This window comes from Notamacropus eugenii, chromosome 4 (assembly GCF_028372415.1).
Source record: "Notamacropus eugenii isolate mMacEug1 chromosome 4, mMacEug1.pri_v2, whole genome shotgun sequence".
In the NCBI taxonomy this organism is placed as follows: Eukaryota; Metazoa; Chordata; class Mammalia; order Diprotodontia; family Macropodidae; genus Notamacropus; species Notamacropus eugenii.
Window position 1 is genome coordinate 340,726,360 of NC_092875.1, and position 17,329 is coordinate 340,743,688.

General features: G+C 37.2%; 1 protein-coding gene across 1 annotated transcript in view; it reads right to left on the minus strand.

Moving 5' to 3' along the window:
- The window catches only part of FHOD3 (formin homology 2 domain containing 3), a 707,140-nt gene that overhangs the window by 219,229 nt on the left and 470,582 nt on the right, over positions 1 to 17,329 (minus strand). The window contains 1 exon segment of the mRNA XM_072599353.1: positions 16,055 to 16,166. Coding sequence (XP_072455454.1) covers positions 16,055 to 16,166 — 112 coding nt within the window.

Consider the following 17,329-nt stretch of genomic DNA (forward strand, 5'->3'; position numbering starts at 1 on the left):
TTTAACAAAAGGATTTAAAACTTCAAATTGCATAGATCATCTACTTCTAACTGCCCTCCCCCTCATCCCTACCACACTTCACCATTGTGAGTACTCCCATTCAATTTAAAATACAATTTACTAAAAATTAATTCACTTGCCACTTTTAAGGACCATATCTAACTTATTCAAATTATATCAGTAAAACTATATGTTTATAAACAATGTCCAAATCCTCAAGTTTGGTATTTCAAAAAAAGGAAAATGCTACTGCTAGAATTGTCTGATTCACTACAAGAGCTAGCCTTCCTACCTATCTATTCCCTGCCTGCCTGCCTTCTTGCCTACCTTCATGCTATCTCCTTTCTTTCCACTGATTCAACAAATATTTGTGGAACATCCATTGTGACTATATTACCAGGCCAGACACCATGCTATACAAAGTTGACAACAATAAGCCTCTGCCCTCAACTGTAAGAAAAAATCATGGTAGAGTACATATCTCAGTGGAGCACATAATAATAACTTACATTTATATAGCACCCTAAAGTTTGTATCATAGCGCCCTGAAGTCCTTCCAAGTTCACATCAGATTATTAATAAACACTCCAACCATTTCCAAATCCACCTAACTGAACTATTATTCAGCACACATCTCTCCATCTGTATACCAGGATATCATGAGAGATTTAATCAAATGTCTGACTGAACGTGAGACATACAATGTTTGTGGAATTCCCCAGTGCTCACAAATACTGTCTAATCATATCTTAGATTTTGAGGGAAATGAAATTGGGTGATTTATTGTCACTGTGTTTAGGAATTATCAAAGAACCATAGCTTGAAATTCAATCAAATAGGGAGGGGGTTGCTTCCAGAATATGATACCACTCCTGTCAACAAATTCCCACATGAAGAATAGTTGAAGAAAAAGGAGCTATCTATCCTGGTGTGGATTTGGTTAAGGAGACACTTGATAGCTATCTTTAAATATTTGAGGGGCTGCTGTGTAGAAGAAAGAATCAATGGTACTCTGGATTGTTCCTCAGGGCACAACTAGGATCAACAAATAAAAGATATATGGATATAATTTCAATTTAATGAAAGAAAGAACCTTTTAATTGCTGGAATAGTCTAACAATTGGATAAAACCAAGGATGTGCTGAGGCCAGCTCAAATTAACTTGTCAGAGCCATTGTTGAATGTTCCATGTGAGCACTGACACCTCAAAAAATGGCAAATGCTACAAATCAAGGCTTGATTTATTGTTTTGTGGATCATTCCAGAATTAAGAAAGTGGTGAAGAAAATGGAAATAAAACAGATTTAACATAAAAGTGTGTTATGCATACATTTATTTCAGAGAGTCAGTTGGTAAACACTGTTGCATAAAACTTCCTTAAAGTAATTGGATCCATATCACCATTAGGGTTCAAGCATACTCTGTATGGAAATAATTTGTATGTATTAGGGGAAGGGAGATTTCTATCCTGAGGGGTAAGTTAAATTAGATGATACATAAGGTCCTTTACTACTCTTATTGAGTAACAAAATCCATGAGCAATATTTAATTCTGAAAGGGTGACTTCTTCCCACTTTCTCTTCAAAATAAAAAAATAATTTCCCCCATGCACTATAGTTCCAAAACAAAACAAAAAAAAGAGATATTCTGTAATGGACTTTTCCAGTTCACAGAATCATATATTTAGAGCTGAAAAGGTCCTCAGAGGCCTGCTACTCCACCCACCTAAATGCATTCATATGCTCTTTTCAATCACAATCGACAAGCAATGATGGCAAGCATAATCAACAACCTATTCTGTCCCGGGCACTTTGAGAGATATGTACAAAGAAGCAAAGACATGGCTCTTTCTTTCAAAGGACTCTTACTCTAGATGGGGCAGGCAGAAGACAAGCAAGTTACATTAAAACACTGATAATCAGTCAGCCTAAGAGCTAATTGGGTGGAACAAATATCAACTGCTATGGGAATTAAGTGGTGGAATGGCTCCATGTGGGTTGGGTATAATCAGGACAGACTCTTGGGATTGGTGGAATTTGAGCTAGGTTTTGAAGAAAGTGTAAAATTTATATAAGTAAATGAAAGATAGGGAGAACATTATGAGATGAAGGATGGCAGGGCAGGGGTGAATTATGTGTAATGAGCAGACTGGTTTGCAAGAAGAATTTGTGGAAAGCAGAAAGAGATAAAAAATAAATAGGGAGAATGGGAATAAGCAATATAGGGCACTGAATTTGAGACTTCATTTCATAGGTAATATGAAGTCATTGAAGATTTTTAGAAGGGACTATCACCATATAAAGCTGTGATTTAGAAAGATGAATCTGTCACGGATATGAAAGAAGTATTTGGGCATGAAGATACTAAGGGGAGACAGTTAAGCTAGGACACTATGAAAGCAGTTCAAGAATTTGCTGATGAGGACATAGAATAGGGTTACTAAATCAGTCAACAAACCTTTGCTAAGTGACAATTGTGTGCTAGTCATTGTGTTAAGCACTAGGGATAACAAGAAAGGTTTTTAAAAAGCCAGTAGGGTGATGGCAGTGGAGATGAGAAGGAAGGAAAAGAATGAAAGGGCTATTGAGAAATCAGAATTGGCAGGAAATGGTGAATGAGGACTTGTAGAAGACAAACAAGAAGGAATCAAGGTTTTGAACCTGGGTAAATGGAAGGATGATGCTACCTAATATCAACAGAAACAGGAAAAAACACAGGGAGGGAACTTGGGGAAAGGACAATGATTTGGTTTTAGCCATAACAATGGAATGGCAAGAGGAAATATTAAGCAGACAGAGAGAATGAGAGCAGGAACAAAGTGAGGGCTGGTTATATAGGCTTACATATGATCTGTTTTAGTGGCGATATTTGAGGAAGAATTGACATTTTCAGTGCACTTTTCACATGTTCCCAAAAACATGTGGAACAGATTTATTCAGTTCAAAGAAGATACATAATCAGTTAAAAAATCCTTACTACAATATTGTCTTCCTGTGGTTTCTAAATGAAGGGTAGGAAAAGAAAGGGAGGAGTAAAACAGATCAGAATGGAAGTTCCAGAACATTACATTATTCGGAAGGGCATATACATACATGTGCAAATGTTCCAGATACACATGCATGTGCAGAGTTTCATATATATATATATAATATATATACATACAGATGTTCCACACAAACATACATGTAGACTTTTCCATGCATGTACAGATATTCCATATATACATATATAAATACATACATGCACAGCTCCTCCCTTGTCTGAGAAGAGAGCCAAATGATTCAGCTGCCAAACTGACTCTTCAGCAAGGCAGCAATTCTACCAGAAGACTTAATGTCAAGAGATTAGAGAGCTTCTCAAATTGGGAACAGTTCACTGCTAACTTGGAGGGAAAGCTGAGTGAACACACAGCTGGCAGGAGTGGAACAGAGAAGGAGTGGGCAACTTTCAGAGATCTGGTGTATGCATTTACTCATCTGGGTCAGAACACTCACAGACATCAAGTTTGGTTTGACAAAAAAGGGGGAAACACAAAAGCTGCTAAGAGAAAAAATAAGAACTCCACAGGGTTTACCAGCAGGATAGCTCATCCATCTCTAAAAAGGCAGCATTTAAGTCCATCAAAAGTGAAGTGCAAGCAAAGCTTAGAGAGATGTAGGATTCTTGGCTCAGTAAGAAGGCAGATGAAATTGAGTTTTATGCTGATAGTAACAATCCAAAGTACTTTTATGGTGCCCTGATGGCTATTTATGGGCCAAAGATCTATGGTGCATCTCAACTACTCTGTACTGATGGAGCCACACTGATGGTTAGTGATATAAACATGAACCTGGAGAGATGGGCTGAACACTTCTGCAGTGTTCTCAATAGACCTTCATTAACCAATGATGATGCCACTGACTGTTTACCTCAAGTTGAAGTCTCCCTTTCTAGCCAAACTTCCAACTGAAGAAGAGGCTTTGAATACAATTAAATGCCTCTTATGTGGCAAAGCACCTGTTGCTGATTCTTTTCTAGATGAAACTGACACTCATACAAAAAGCTCATACAAAAACTGAATGAAATCATCTGGACTATATGGCAAGAGGATTTTATTTCCCCAGGAATTCAAGGATGCCTCCATTGTCCATCTCTATAAAGGTAAAGAAAATAGATTGTCCTGTGATAATCACAGGGAGCTCTTAGTTGTTGCTGACAAGATTCTTGCCAGAGTCCTTTTTAATAGGCTGATTCCTCACCTGGACAATGGTCATTTACCTGAGAGCAAGTGCAACTTCAAAAAAACTGAGAAATGATTGATATTGTGTTTGCTGCCTGACAACTCCAGAAGAAATGCCAAGAGTAGAACAGAAGTTAATACACAATGCAGATCTGATGAAGGCCTTTGATATTATCAGTCATGAGGGCAAAATGTGGTTGCCCAAAGTTCATTGGTATTATATGCCAGTTCCACAACAGCATGCTAATACAGATTCTGGATACTGCTTTCCTAGTCGCCAGTGGAATGAAGCAGGGCTGTGTGCTTGCTCCCATGCTTTTTAGAATGATGCTTTCAGCAACGTTATCTTACACCTTTAATGAGGATGAAAACAGCATCAAAGTTATCTACTACACTGGAAGGCAAGTACTATTATTATTCCTATTTACAGATGTAGAAACCTTGGCAAACAGGTGACGTGATTTGCCCAGGGTCCCCCAGCTAATAAGTGTCTGAAGCCAGATTTTTAACTTAGGTCTCCCTGACCCCAGGCTAGCATGCAGAAAGCTAAGAAGCAAATATACATGCGTACATACATGCATAAATACACATTACTTCTAAATAGGCCAATTTAATTCAATTTTTCCTTAGGTTTTGGAATCATAGCTGACATATCTGTCACACAATTATGATTTGGATCCCTCCTTTATCTCAAACAATCTTTAAAATTAACTTTACAGAAATTGTTAGGGTCAAGACAAGGCATTAATTATCAATATATTTCTTTCACTAATCTGTATAGTGCTTTGCACATAGCAGGTGTTCAATAAATAATTCTTGAATGAATGGGTGAGTGACTGAATCTTTAGACTACTGGCCTGGACAATTCTTTTCTACTGAAAATTCAGTGTCCTAGAGTAAGGAAAGGAAGAAAATGAAAATCAGGTAAATTTTGTCTTATCATACACCCACATGCACACATGCACATGTTTATGCGCGCACACACACACACACACACACACACACAGAGCTCCTTTATCTAACCATGGTACAACAGAAAAAGCAATAGCTCTGGAGTCAGGAGATGTGGATTCCAATACCACCACTGATGCTCAGTACGAGTGTGATCTTGGTGAAATAATTTAATCTCTAGGACTTCAGTTTCCTTTACTAAAAAGTGAAGGGTTAGAACTAGATGATGTCTTGTGTCCCTTTGAGGTTTAGTGTATGACGGGACTAACGTGAAATATCCAAAGCTTCAATCTTTCCAAAAGTTGCCTCTTATCAAGGTTGATGTCAATGAAACCTTCCTATACCTCTGCAGCACTTGAGAAACAATCTGATCTAACCTGTCCATTATGCAGAAAGAAACTATATAAAGTTTATATATAAACCATATGTAAAGAAACTAAAACGCAGAAGAAAGTTAGATGGTGTCACCAAAGCCACAGGAAAATCAGCGGTAGGGCTTACACTAGAACCTAAGTCTTCTGGTTTCCTGTTCAGAGTTCTTTCATCTTTCTATGTTTCCCCTTCAAAAAATTCCTCAAGTTTCTTTCTCCCAAATTCAGAACCAAAACTTTCTTCATTTCATCATCACTGACCCCAAAGGAAAATAAGATATTTGGCAAAATGTCTTTTACATGTGTTTGTCTACGTTAGAATAGAAGCTAGTCGGGGGCACATTCCATGCCTTTCAGCATGATTGATAAATACACCGTGGACCTTTAATACATATATATTTCTACTATAAATAATAATGACATTATAGTCTTATTTCTTACATTCACTGGCTTCCATGCTGCTTTGTACTTTGTTGTGCATGTGGAGATATTCTAGAGCTGGAACCACAGATGGGATCACTTGGACGGAGAGCTGAATTATGATTTTTTTTCCTGTTAATCATGTGTGGTACACATGTTTAAGAATTATGTCATATCTCATCGCCTTACATTTGAATGAAAAATGGCATTTCTTCAAAAGCAGCGCTGAACCTAATTAGTGAGCTCCACGATTTATGATTAAAATTCCAGAAGAAGCCATTGCATCTGGTCTGTCTAACATCTGATAACCAAGATCTTATAGGTTAATGAAAAGGGCTTGTCTGAAAGGAAGGGGTCTGCAAATGAGACTTGGATTCACTGAAAAAAACCTATGGAAGGAAGAAATAGACTCTTCTCTGGTGACCTAGAATAGGACTGAACAGGACCTATCCAGGATGGAACTTCAGGCACCATCAAGCCCAGCCCTCCTAATTTACAAATAAATAAACTTAGATACAGTGAGGTTAAGTGATTCCACCCCTCTTCCCTCCCTTGGGGATGCATTATTGTTCTTTATCTCCATCCATACATAAATGAAACAAACAAACAAAATGTGTACTTTGGCTCTCTGATTTCAGTGGTGTGATATTTCATTCAATGGTATAGGTTGAAACCTCTCCACATCTTTTCATTCAATGGGATTCTTTTTTTCATAAGTATGAAAATCCAGTCCAGTTCAATCCAACCAACTTTTATAGAAGCCTACTTACTATATAATAGCCCCTGTTCTCAGGGAGCTTACATATTACTGAAACGTAAACTTTCCAGAATCAGAAGCCTTTCTATAATTCCTTTAATATCTCAGAGGTATTAATGTAACATTCAGCTCTCCATCTTTTTTCTCTTATTCTCAGTACGTGTCTGACCAGCTGGTTACCTCATCTTCCTTGTATATCTGGCAATAATAATAATAACATCTTCTATGCACTGTCCTGCCTTGTCCCTCCGAAAAGAACCAACACAAAATTCCTACCCTACTACATCATGGTAGCATGGAGGCAACCCTGGGTTGTTGTTTTTTAAAGTGATGCCAATGGACCAAAAGCTCTGACAAAAACTACCCCAATAGAATGGTGTCTACTACAAATCTGGCATCTAGTACAAATCTGGTATCAGAATGTGTCTAAACTAAGTACAGTGAGGGTCATTAACAGGCAAGGATCACCAGCTTCTGAGGGGGCACAGTGACCCAGAGACAGACAAAAATGATTAAAGATGCAAAGCAAACAAAAAAGGAAAAATCCCACCAATGAAATGTGTTAGTCATCAGGAAGTGCTAAAAACTAAGTCAAATCATTTTTTCACTTCTGCTTCTTGGTTTTAAAAAACGTCAAATTAATTGAGTGGGGGTTTCTTCTTCCTTCCTTCCTTTCTTTCTTATTCTTCATTCATTTATTCAGCAGATATTTCACATCTCTACTATGTACTCTGACCACTTTGTTTGTCCTTTCTCACATGTATTGCTCCCCCTCCCCAACTGGTTCTCCCCCAGCTGGAACCAAAAAATTAACTTTTCCTTTGAATCTGACTAAATTTTTCTTTTCTCTCTCTCTTTTTTTGGGGGGGAATGGGGAGTCAGGTGTGGAGAGAGCAATCTCAGAAAGTTTAATCTCCTCTGGAACTGTTCTTTTCCTTCTTTCTTTTTAGGGACTCATTTATTTAATGGTTCTGTTCGTTTACAAAGCCTAGAATTTCCAAAAAGAGGTGGAGTTACTGATTCCTTAGTGACCTGACATTTAAACAATCTAAAATGAGTCCTCCAAAAGAGCTTTCTATTTCCTTTGACCAATCTATTCATTTGCCCCTCTGGGAGACTGGTATAAAACAACTCTAATGACCCAAATTCTTGATTTACTTTAGAAACTTTGCAGAGGAAAATATGATCACTTCTGCCCCGCTCCCGTCCAAGTTTCCATCACTCTTTCTTTGGACTGTTTTCCCCTCTTCTTTTCTACTTTGAATTTGCCTGAGGTAGGTTCTAAAATAATCCGAATACCTTTCCCACCTCATGTGCTTCTGAAAACTAACAGACAACATATTAATGAGTGTGTCAGCCCTGTGGATAGAAGAGTTCCCATGGTTCCCCACTTCCCTCGGACTAACATAACACTACTAAAAGCTACCACTTTCAGACATTACATATTGTTATGCCCTTGTCCCCTGAAATAGAGGCCTGGAAAGTATCTAAATTGGTTTAAATTGGGATGCACTGCACATGGTAGCATTTAAAAAGAGGGTTTGGTCCTCTGGAGGTTGGTCATTAGTGGTTTCAAATATTCACAGTTTAGTGCACCAGGCCATGGTGACTTTTTTGTCTCAATGAACCTTTATAGGCTGCACTTAGAAAGGTGAGGAAGAGGTGGAGGGTGGGTGGCCTGGGGCTGGAATGCTGGGAATTTTTTTAAACTCTGGTTGACTAGTTAGGAAGGGAATGGGGAGTTGGATTTTATGGCTTATATAAGCAAGAAACATAAGAAGCATATTGAAATACATACATTATCTCATTTGATCCTCACAACAAGCCTATGAGGTAATTACTATAATCATTATAGGTTTAGAGACTTTTGCTGGTTTACATAACTGGTGAGAACACAAAACCCTTGAGAATGTCAAGAATCTACCCCATTAGAATATAAGTGACCCCCAACATTAAGATGGGTTTGAGAGATAACCCATCTCTCAAAAGTTCATTTGAAAGTCGTGTTTGAATTAAGAATGAGTTTTAACCCTAGAAACCATACTACATTTACCCTGCTCACAAAATGTTATTTAACTAATTTGCCTTAAATAAAGCATTATATTAATAGGATTATAGAAACCGATTGCCATATATAAGTGTTTTTCATGGAAAACTGCATTCAGAGTTCTAGACTGGACTGTCCAGAAGAGATTTCTCCTTACATCTGCATAGAGAACAGGGACTTTTAATATTTGGCACAAGCCCCTTCCCCACAGCTCCTCCACTGTAAAGTAAGGGACAGCAGAGAGTTCACCAGGTTCAAACTCTTATTAGTGTCAAAGAAAACAAAATGAGTAAAAATATGGAGATGAAAAATGCAAAGCAAGCTTGGTGAATGGTACATCATCTAGGCTGGGGAGAATTCAGAATTCTTATAAGGACTCAACAGGAAATAAAGCTGGAAAAATCATAGATGGGGTCATTTAGTCTAAGTCATTTACAGAAGAAAAAATGGTAGTCAATGGTAGAGGTAGAGCAAAGGAAGGGGTGTTCACTGTTGTTGCCAAATTATGGAGGCCCCTAAATGCCAAGCTAAGAACTTTGAATTTTGTCTAATAGGTAATAGGAACCCCTAAAGGTTTTTGAACACAGAGCAAAGATGTGTTTCTCCTGTATATGCATGCCCATTTGCCTTTTCTTTATGCAAAGATGACTAAAGAGGAGTTTTAGAATATTACTCTGAAGGTCACTACTTAGAATGAATTAAAAGTCTGAAAGAATGAAGGCAGGAAAACCAATTCAGAAGCCACTGCAATCAGCTAAATGTGATCTGAGTCTGAACTAGGGTCATGGCAGTACAAATAGAAAGGAAAGGACAGACTGATGAGATGCGAAATGACACAGAACTTGGCACCTAAAGGTGGGAAGCAAAGGAGAGATGCTAAGTTTGGATGATTGAAAGAATTGTGGTACTTTGCACACAGTAGGCTTCTATCTGATAAATTTGTGTTAAAATGAAATGAAACAAGGAAGTCAGAAGGAGAAGCTGGTTTTGAGAGTCTGGGCTTGAGAAATAATGAATTTGAAACATTAAGAGAGCATCCCATTTAGCAGGCAGATGAAAATGTGTGAGTAGAGGTAGCCAAAGAGGTTTAGGTTGGAGACAGAGATTTGAGAGCCACTGGCATAATGGATACAGTTGAAGCTGTAGGAGTCAACGAAAACAAATATGAAAGAGAAATGTGCAAAGAAGGAAGAGAACGCAACCAAGGATGGCATCTTGGGGAATGGTTGAATTTAGTTAGTATTGCAGAAGACCATCAAAAAAACAAAGAATTACTGGTCAGAGAAATAAAAAAAGTAGGAAAGGACAAAGTAATAGACAAAAGAGGAGAGACTTTCAAGAATGAGTGAGTCAACAGTCATACCAAATGCATCAGAGAAGCCAAGAATATAGGAACTGAGAAAAGGTCACTGGTTTTGGTCATTGATGCCTTTTTAATGAACAATTTCAGTAGAACAGAATGGACAAAAGGCAGATTACAAGTCAAAGAAGTTTGTGGGCAGTGGGGTGGTGGAAGAAGCAATTACAGACCAAAATGTGGAAAGTTGGATGGCTTATTGAAATTATAATAAGCTATTTAAAAAATTTCAGCAACAGTAATTGCTCCTTCAACAGGAATGGACATTTTTAACCTTCCTATTTACCAGATAACCACAATGCGTAATTTTTCAGAATGTTCTGGGAAAGCAAATATTTAAAATAATTATCCTCACAGTTGGTATTATTTCTGTGAACACAATACATTTGCTTTATTTTTATTAATGTAAATTTCTATTAAACAACTTTCCCTGAACCTAAAACTTGAAAGGCATAAAGAAAAGGCAAATGGGCATGCACATAAAGGAGAAATGATGGTTATAATCTACTTGAATTCTCAAGAAGCTTTTGACAGGGTTCCATACCAAAGACCTTTTTTTAAATGGAGTTACATGAAAAGATCCCAGAAACAAAGCCTGAAATAAATGTGTACAACTCTGAATATTTCTAAGGAAAAAAATAATGACTTGTTTTATTTAACCTGTATAAATGAAATGAAGATCAATACGTTCAGTGAAATTTCTAAGTTTCTGAATGACAATAATAACCTCTAGTGGGTAGTGAATGGCTGAGCTAAGGGGACAAAACAATAGGTAGATTTGGTGAATCTGTGCCTGAGCAGAAAAAGGGGCAAATAAGAGTGAAGACCACAGAATAAACACAAATCTACAAATCTAAACCACACAGCCAGGTCCTCATTACTGCAAATAACAAATCCCCTGAAGAGGTTGCGTTACTCAAATTCACACTGCATACTTCTACTGAGCTGGAAACATTTACCATTTTTAACATAATTATAACTTTGAACAGTGAACATTGGACGGCATGTGACCACTTCAGGGGATTCTTTGTTTGCATGAATCAGGACCTGCCTGATATACAAAATGAATTATAGGAAAAATTGCTGATATTTCTAGGGTGCTTGAGGGATTGTAAGTAGTATTTTATGCATATTATCACATTTGAGCCAGCAAATTTTAAGCAACTACAGGTATTATTATCTACATTTTACAGATTAGGTAACAGGCTTAGAAGGATAAATCACCCATGTCTATGAACCTTAAGTGACTAATATGTGCTAGAGGCAGTAAGCTTGATTCTAGGCCCCCTTGAATTCAAGTCAAGCATTCCAATAATTGTCCAGATGCTACTTCAGATAAAATACGTCTGAAGCCCTTGGGTACAACTTAATAGTTATTGTATATTGTTTCCTGAGTACATTGGTTCAATGGGTAGAAAAAAAAAGCCAATAAAATATTAAGTATTAAGAATAAAATAAAAATACCATTGCACTCATAAAAAAATGCATTTGTGAATATGCATCTTCTTGCCTAGAGACTTATAGTGGCACATGCATTCTTTTTTTTAAAAAAATGTTAAATTATATTCGTTAATTTTTAACATTCCTCTTTAAATTTTGAGTTCAAATTCTCTCCCTCCCCATAGCTCTGCCCTCACCTGTTGAGAAGGCAAGCAACATAATATCCATTATACATGTGAAATCATGCTAAACATATTAGCCATATTTAAAAATAAAAGCAAGAAAAAAAGTAAAAAAAATATGCTTCAATCTGCATTCAGAGTTCATCAGTTATCTCTTTAGGTAGAAACCATTTTTCATCATAAGTCCTCTGGAACTGTCATGGATTATTTTATTGATCAGAGCAGCAAACTCTTTCACAATTGATCATTGTTAAAGGATTGCTGTTAACTGTGTACAATGTCTTCTGGTTCTACTCTGTCTTACATAAATTCATATAAGTCTTCCCAGATTTTTCTAAAATCGTCCTTCTCGTCATTTCGTATAGCAATAGTAGCTTGCCACAATCATATATCACAACTTATTCAGCCAACTGATGAGTAGCCCCTCGATTTCCAATTCTTTGTCACCACAAAAAGAGCTGCTACATTTTCGCACATATAGATCTTTTCCTTTTTTCTTGGATCTCTTTAGGGTACACAGCTAGTAGTGGTATTGCTTGGTCAAAGAGTACACACAGTTTGATAGTTCTTTGGGTATCGTTCCGAATGCTACATGTATTCTTTGGCTCAACAAACTGTGGTACAAGATCACAATGGAATACTACTGTGCAGTAAGAAATGATGTTTCAGTAACCTTAGAAAAACATGTATAAACTTGCACAAAATAACAAAGAACAAAACGAGCAGAAACAAGAGAATGTTGTATACACTAACATCAATATTGTTTGAAGAACAACTTTGAGTGACTAAGTCATTCGGACTATCATAAATTCTCAAATTAACCACAAAAGGACAGATGAAGGAAGATACTGTCTGCATTCAGAGAAAGAACTGATAAATCGAAGTATGTAGAGAATGAGTTTACACATATATATACATATACATATTTTTGTCTAATGGTAGCTATCTGTAGGGTGAGGAAGAAGGAGGGAAGGAAAAAAGTTAAATAGCTTAAATATATATTTTAAAGGAATAACAAATTATACATGCTAGATTAGCAATTTCATGTGCAATCATATTTTTCCCTTTCTACTATGTTATAGAAATGCTTGTTTTATTTCTTAAGTTCAGAATAAAATGAATTTTTAAAAAGGTGTAATGGAACTATGAAAGACAGTGTGGATTAGCCATTTCCCAATTTCTCTGAGTAATTATGTAGGGCTCTGTCATTTAAGCATTTGTTCAAATTAGTTTGGAATCCATTCCTAATTTTTGCCTCCATCACCTCTTAGGGTAATGAAAACCATGAGAGTAAAAAAAGACCAAGGTTCAATTTCTGCCTCTGACACACATTGGCAGTGTGACCCTGGGGAAGTCACTTGAACTTATGGTGTCCCAGGTCATTCTTCATGTCTATAAATTCTAGACCTGATGCTGATCTGTATCTGTGGTAGAAATTTCTACCGTGGGAATTCATCACATCAAGAAAATCATATGACTCTCCCCTCCTTTTTTTTGGTGAGGCAATCAGAGTTAAGTGACTTGCCCAGAGTCACACAGTTAGTAAGTGTTAAGTGTCTGGGGTTAGATTTGAATGCAGGTCCTCCTGACTCCAGGACTAGCCCTTTATCCACTTTGCCATCTAGCTGCCCCTCCTCCTCCTTTTTTAAAGAATATAAAGTCCACAAAAGAATACTTAGAACAGATAGGGTCTATTGTATAAAGACAGAATAAAAAGATAGAAATCCACAAAACTGGTAATACCCAACAAAAATGGGTAGAAAGAACAGAGATTTGTTCATGAAATCACAAAACACTAGGCTGAAACTTGAATGTGGTAAATTCAGGACAAAAATAAAATAAAATCTCCTTCACCAGAAAGTAATGAACTTATGATGCTCATTACCCTAAGCAGTGGTAAAGAGAAGAATTACAAATGGGTTCTAATTAAGTTTACTAAACAACCACCAAAAGAAAGTTGGGAAACAACTAACCTTTCAAGTTAACTAGACCTTCCAGATCTCCGCTGGCAATGGAATCCTGGCTTAATGGACCATCAGTTGGATCCAATGTGGCAATTCCTGTATTCCTACAATTCCTCTCTAAGCATTTTCCTTCTAATGTGAGGCCATGTAATGTCCAGAATGACCACAGATTAGTGGGTTGGTTTTTTTTCTTTAAAAGAAAAGTATTGATGCTGTCTTTTGTCCTTTTGGCAGCCACATTTTATAGATGCATTGTGTATGCCGGCTTTTATAAACACGTTTGGCACGTCAGCGCTTCTGCAGGACTCTCCCCACAGTCTCTCCAGAGGGCTTAACCATTTTAATGACTTCAAACATTTCTACGGGCATGACACTAGGACCAACCCAATTTCCAGTTCATCACTTTCAACTGCCTCTAGGACAGCTCTGCTAGGTCATCCTGCCAACATCTCCTAATAATAATAATAATCCTAAGAGTCAAGAGCTAGAGTTGGAAGGGAACTTGGTGGCTAAACAGTCTAACCCCTTTATCCTATAAATAAGGAAACTGAGCTCCAAGCAGGTTTCTCATATTAGAAATGGGGAAAAATAGGATTTTCTCAAAGTAGAGGTGAGCTTTGAACTCATGTCCTCTGCCTCCAAAGCCAATGATTTTTTCATGCACCATGTTGCAGCAACTTGTTCCAAATCACACAATAAAGGATAGTGTTAGGACTGGAACCAGGTTTCCCCAATTTCTATCCCACCCTTTGTCCATCACATCATGCTATCTTGTGTATCTTTTCTCCTACTTCTTTTTTTTTTCCTACTTCTTTTTTTTAAAAAAAAATTTATTTTTAACTTATGAAATAAAATAAGAATTTTCATAACATAGTAGAATAAAAAGATGAACATGAAACCGTAAGTGTATTATTACATGCTTGTTATTCCTTTTAAATATATAATAAAGTTTTCTTGTAATTTTCCTTTTTTTTCCTTTCCCTCCCTTCCCATGGTTTTCAAGAAGCTTAGAACAGCAAGAATATTACACACTGATAATTTTGGGTAAGAAAAATAAATCTTAAAAAAATGAATGTTGAAAACTATCTTTACATGTAATTGGGGAAAAAAAATTAAGACTACCAAAAAAAATTCTGTGTTCTAGAAGAAGCAGAATTGACTCTTGTGCCCTAGTTAAGTTCCAGAGAGGTTGTTCTCCTTTTCTGCTGGCCTTCTATCAGTTGATTTCTTGGGAGTCATTTTGAGAGGTCATATGGTGGTACTCCTAGTGAAAAGATCACTTCACCCAATTTCAGATTTATGAGATTAATAGTCTTTTGTCCATGAACCTATGTGTAATGAAGTGGCTTTGAGGGTGGAAAGCTAACTTCAGGTTTTAATTGAACTCTGAACTTTCTGCCTAAAAGGAACACATCCCAAGGATTGAAGGTTAAGTAAAAAACTATCCAAGAGCCTGCCCTAATCCCTAAGCACTTTGTAGTACCTACCAAAACCGACAAAGCCTTTAGACTACTATTCTACTATCAATGGTCCTTTAACTTTATTAGCCAGGTTGTTCTCAAATTCTTCTTAGTTACCTCCTGTTCCTTCTAGAATCCCAGTTAAGACCCAGTCCCTCTAGCTGACTACTGGCCTTTTTGCTTTGTAGCTATGGTCAGTCTTGGCCTTTGCCTGATACTATGAGTTTGCCCACACTCATAATCTTGGCCATGCTCCATCTGTCCTGTTCCACTATCCCTGATTCTTTAACCACTGGACTTATGATTCTCAACCTTTTCAAGAAGGAAATTTTTAAAAAATATTGCAGTGTACTGTCAGGCACAATTGTTTTATTACTCATTTTTACTGTAGTGCCATTTTTATTTTTTTACTACTTCTTATTTAATTTGTTATAAGGTCTGGCTTGGTGGGTTGAAGAGAGAGAGAGGAATACATTTAGGAATGAAAATGATATAAAAACAAAAGTTATCAATAAAATGAGTTTTAAAAATTGGCCAATCCTTACACAACTGAAGCTGTCATCATATTGTCTGAGTTAAAGAAAGACAAATGATATTATTTGGTGGGAACATGGATCGGAGCCTTTTTTCCCGTAACTCCTCCCCCAGAAGACCTGGGACACAGAAGCTGCGAACCATTGCTTTGAGCAACTCTTTCCCCAGAGCTACCTAGAGTCCTTACTCTCTGTTGAGTCACATAAAGGAGATGACCTGATGGCTGACTGCAATGTACCTTACTCCTCCATCAAAAAAAAAAAAAAATGTACAGCTTGGAAAATTGTGTCAAGTCTTTTTCATCAAAATGTTGTTTCTCAATCAAATGCTTAGCAACAGAAAAATACCTTACCTCTTTCTGTATCGACTGAGGAGACAGCCTGAATCAAAAGGGGCGCATTGGACTCAGCGTACTCCACAAACACCAGCAGTAACTTCAGGGCAGTCTTCACCACTAGGCGGAACTGGAAAGAGAAATTAAATTCATTATGCAGCTTTTTGGAGGGGGAGGAGAGAAGCTTCTTTCTCTTCTGGGTTTCAAGCTTTGCTTTTCAGACATAGTCAATTATAGGACAATGAAGCTACATTTATGGAGTTTCAAAGAGTAGATGTTTTAACACATGCACACATATACACAAACACACACACACACACACACACACACACACACACACACACACATACACATGCTTAAGTCACGTCCAGTTGGTTCTACCATCTCTAGATTCATTCCCTTGCTCCCAAGTCATCTTACATTGATTTTGCAAGGCTCTCCTTTTCCTTGAAGGAATCCATTTTTTCTCCACATGTGGGGGGGTTCCTGAACATTTCCCCTGACCCATATACTCTTTTGTTTGCTTTGTCTGAAGCAGGCTAATTAGCCAGATGCTAACATATTTTATTAGACCTTTCACTGCAGGTGAGCTAGGTGACTGAGTTGAACCTCATTAGCAGCCCTGGTCTCTGCATGGAAGATGTCATCCCTCCTTGAACCTGATTTGCATTATTTCAGCTTAGTCTGAATTAAAGTTCTATTTACTTCCTACTTTAAATTTTTTTCTTTATTTTGAGTCACCTGTTTCCTGTCTGGGGATAATTTTAGTTTTCAGTTTATTTGCAAAGCAGAGATAATTGATAAACCCCGAACCCAATGATACCTTTCTTGGTTGTGTTTATAAGGACTACTCTTTCATTGGGTTTTCTGCATCACACCAAATGAAAGAAACTTGCCTTACTAGCTCAAAAGTTCTCCTTCATGTTTCCTGAATTCCTAATAAATAGAATTTCATGCACATTAACAGCTACCTGTTAACTTTCATAGTGTTAACTAGAAGGAGACTGTTGGTCATTCACACTTTAGTGAAAATTAGCTACTCAGCTTTTTTCACACCTAGTCCTGGTATGAGGAAATTTGCTGAGGGGAACAGTTTTAGTAAGTGCAATGGGGGTTTGTGGAAAAAATCTAAAAGAATTTTTGAGGGTATCTAGTGTGGGCCAAAGGTTCTTAAATTGGTGTCTGTCAAACTGATTTTTTAAAAATATTTTTACTGCATTTCAGTACAACAGGTCTCCTGTGTATTCCTGTATATTTTACCTTATGAATTAAAAAGAAGATCCATCAGTGTCA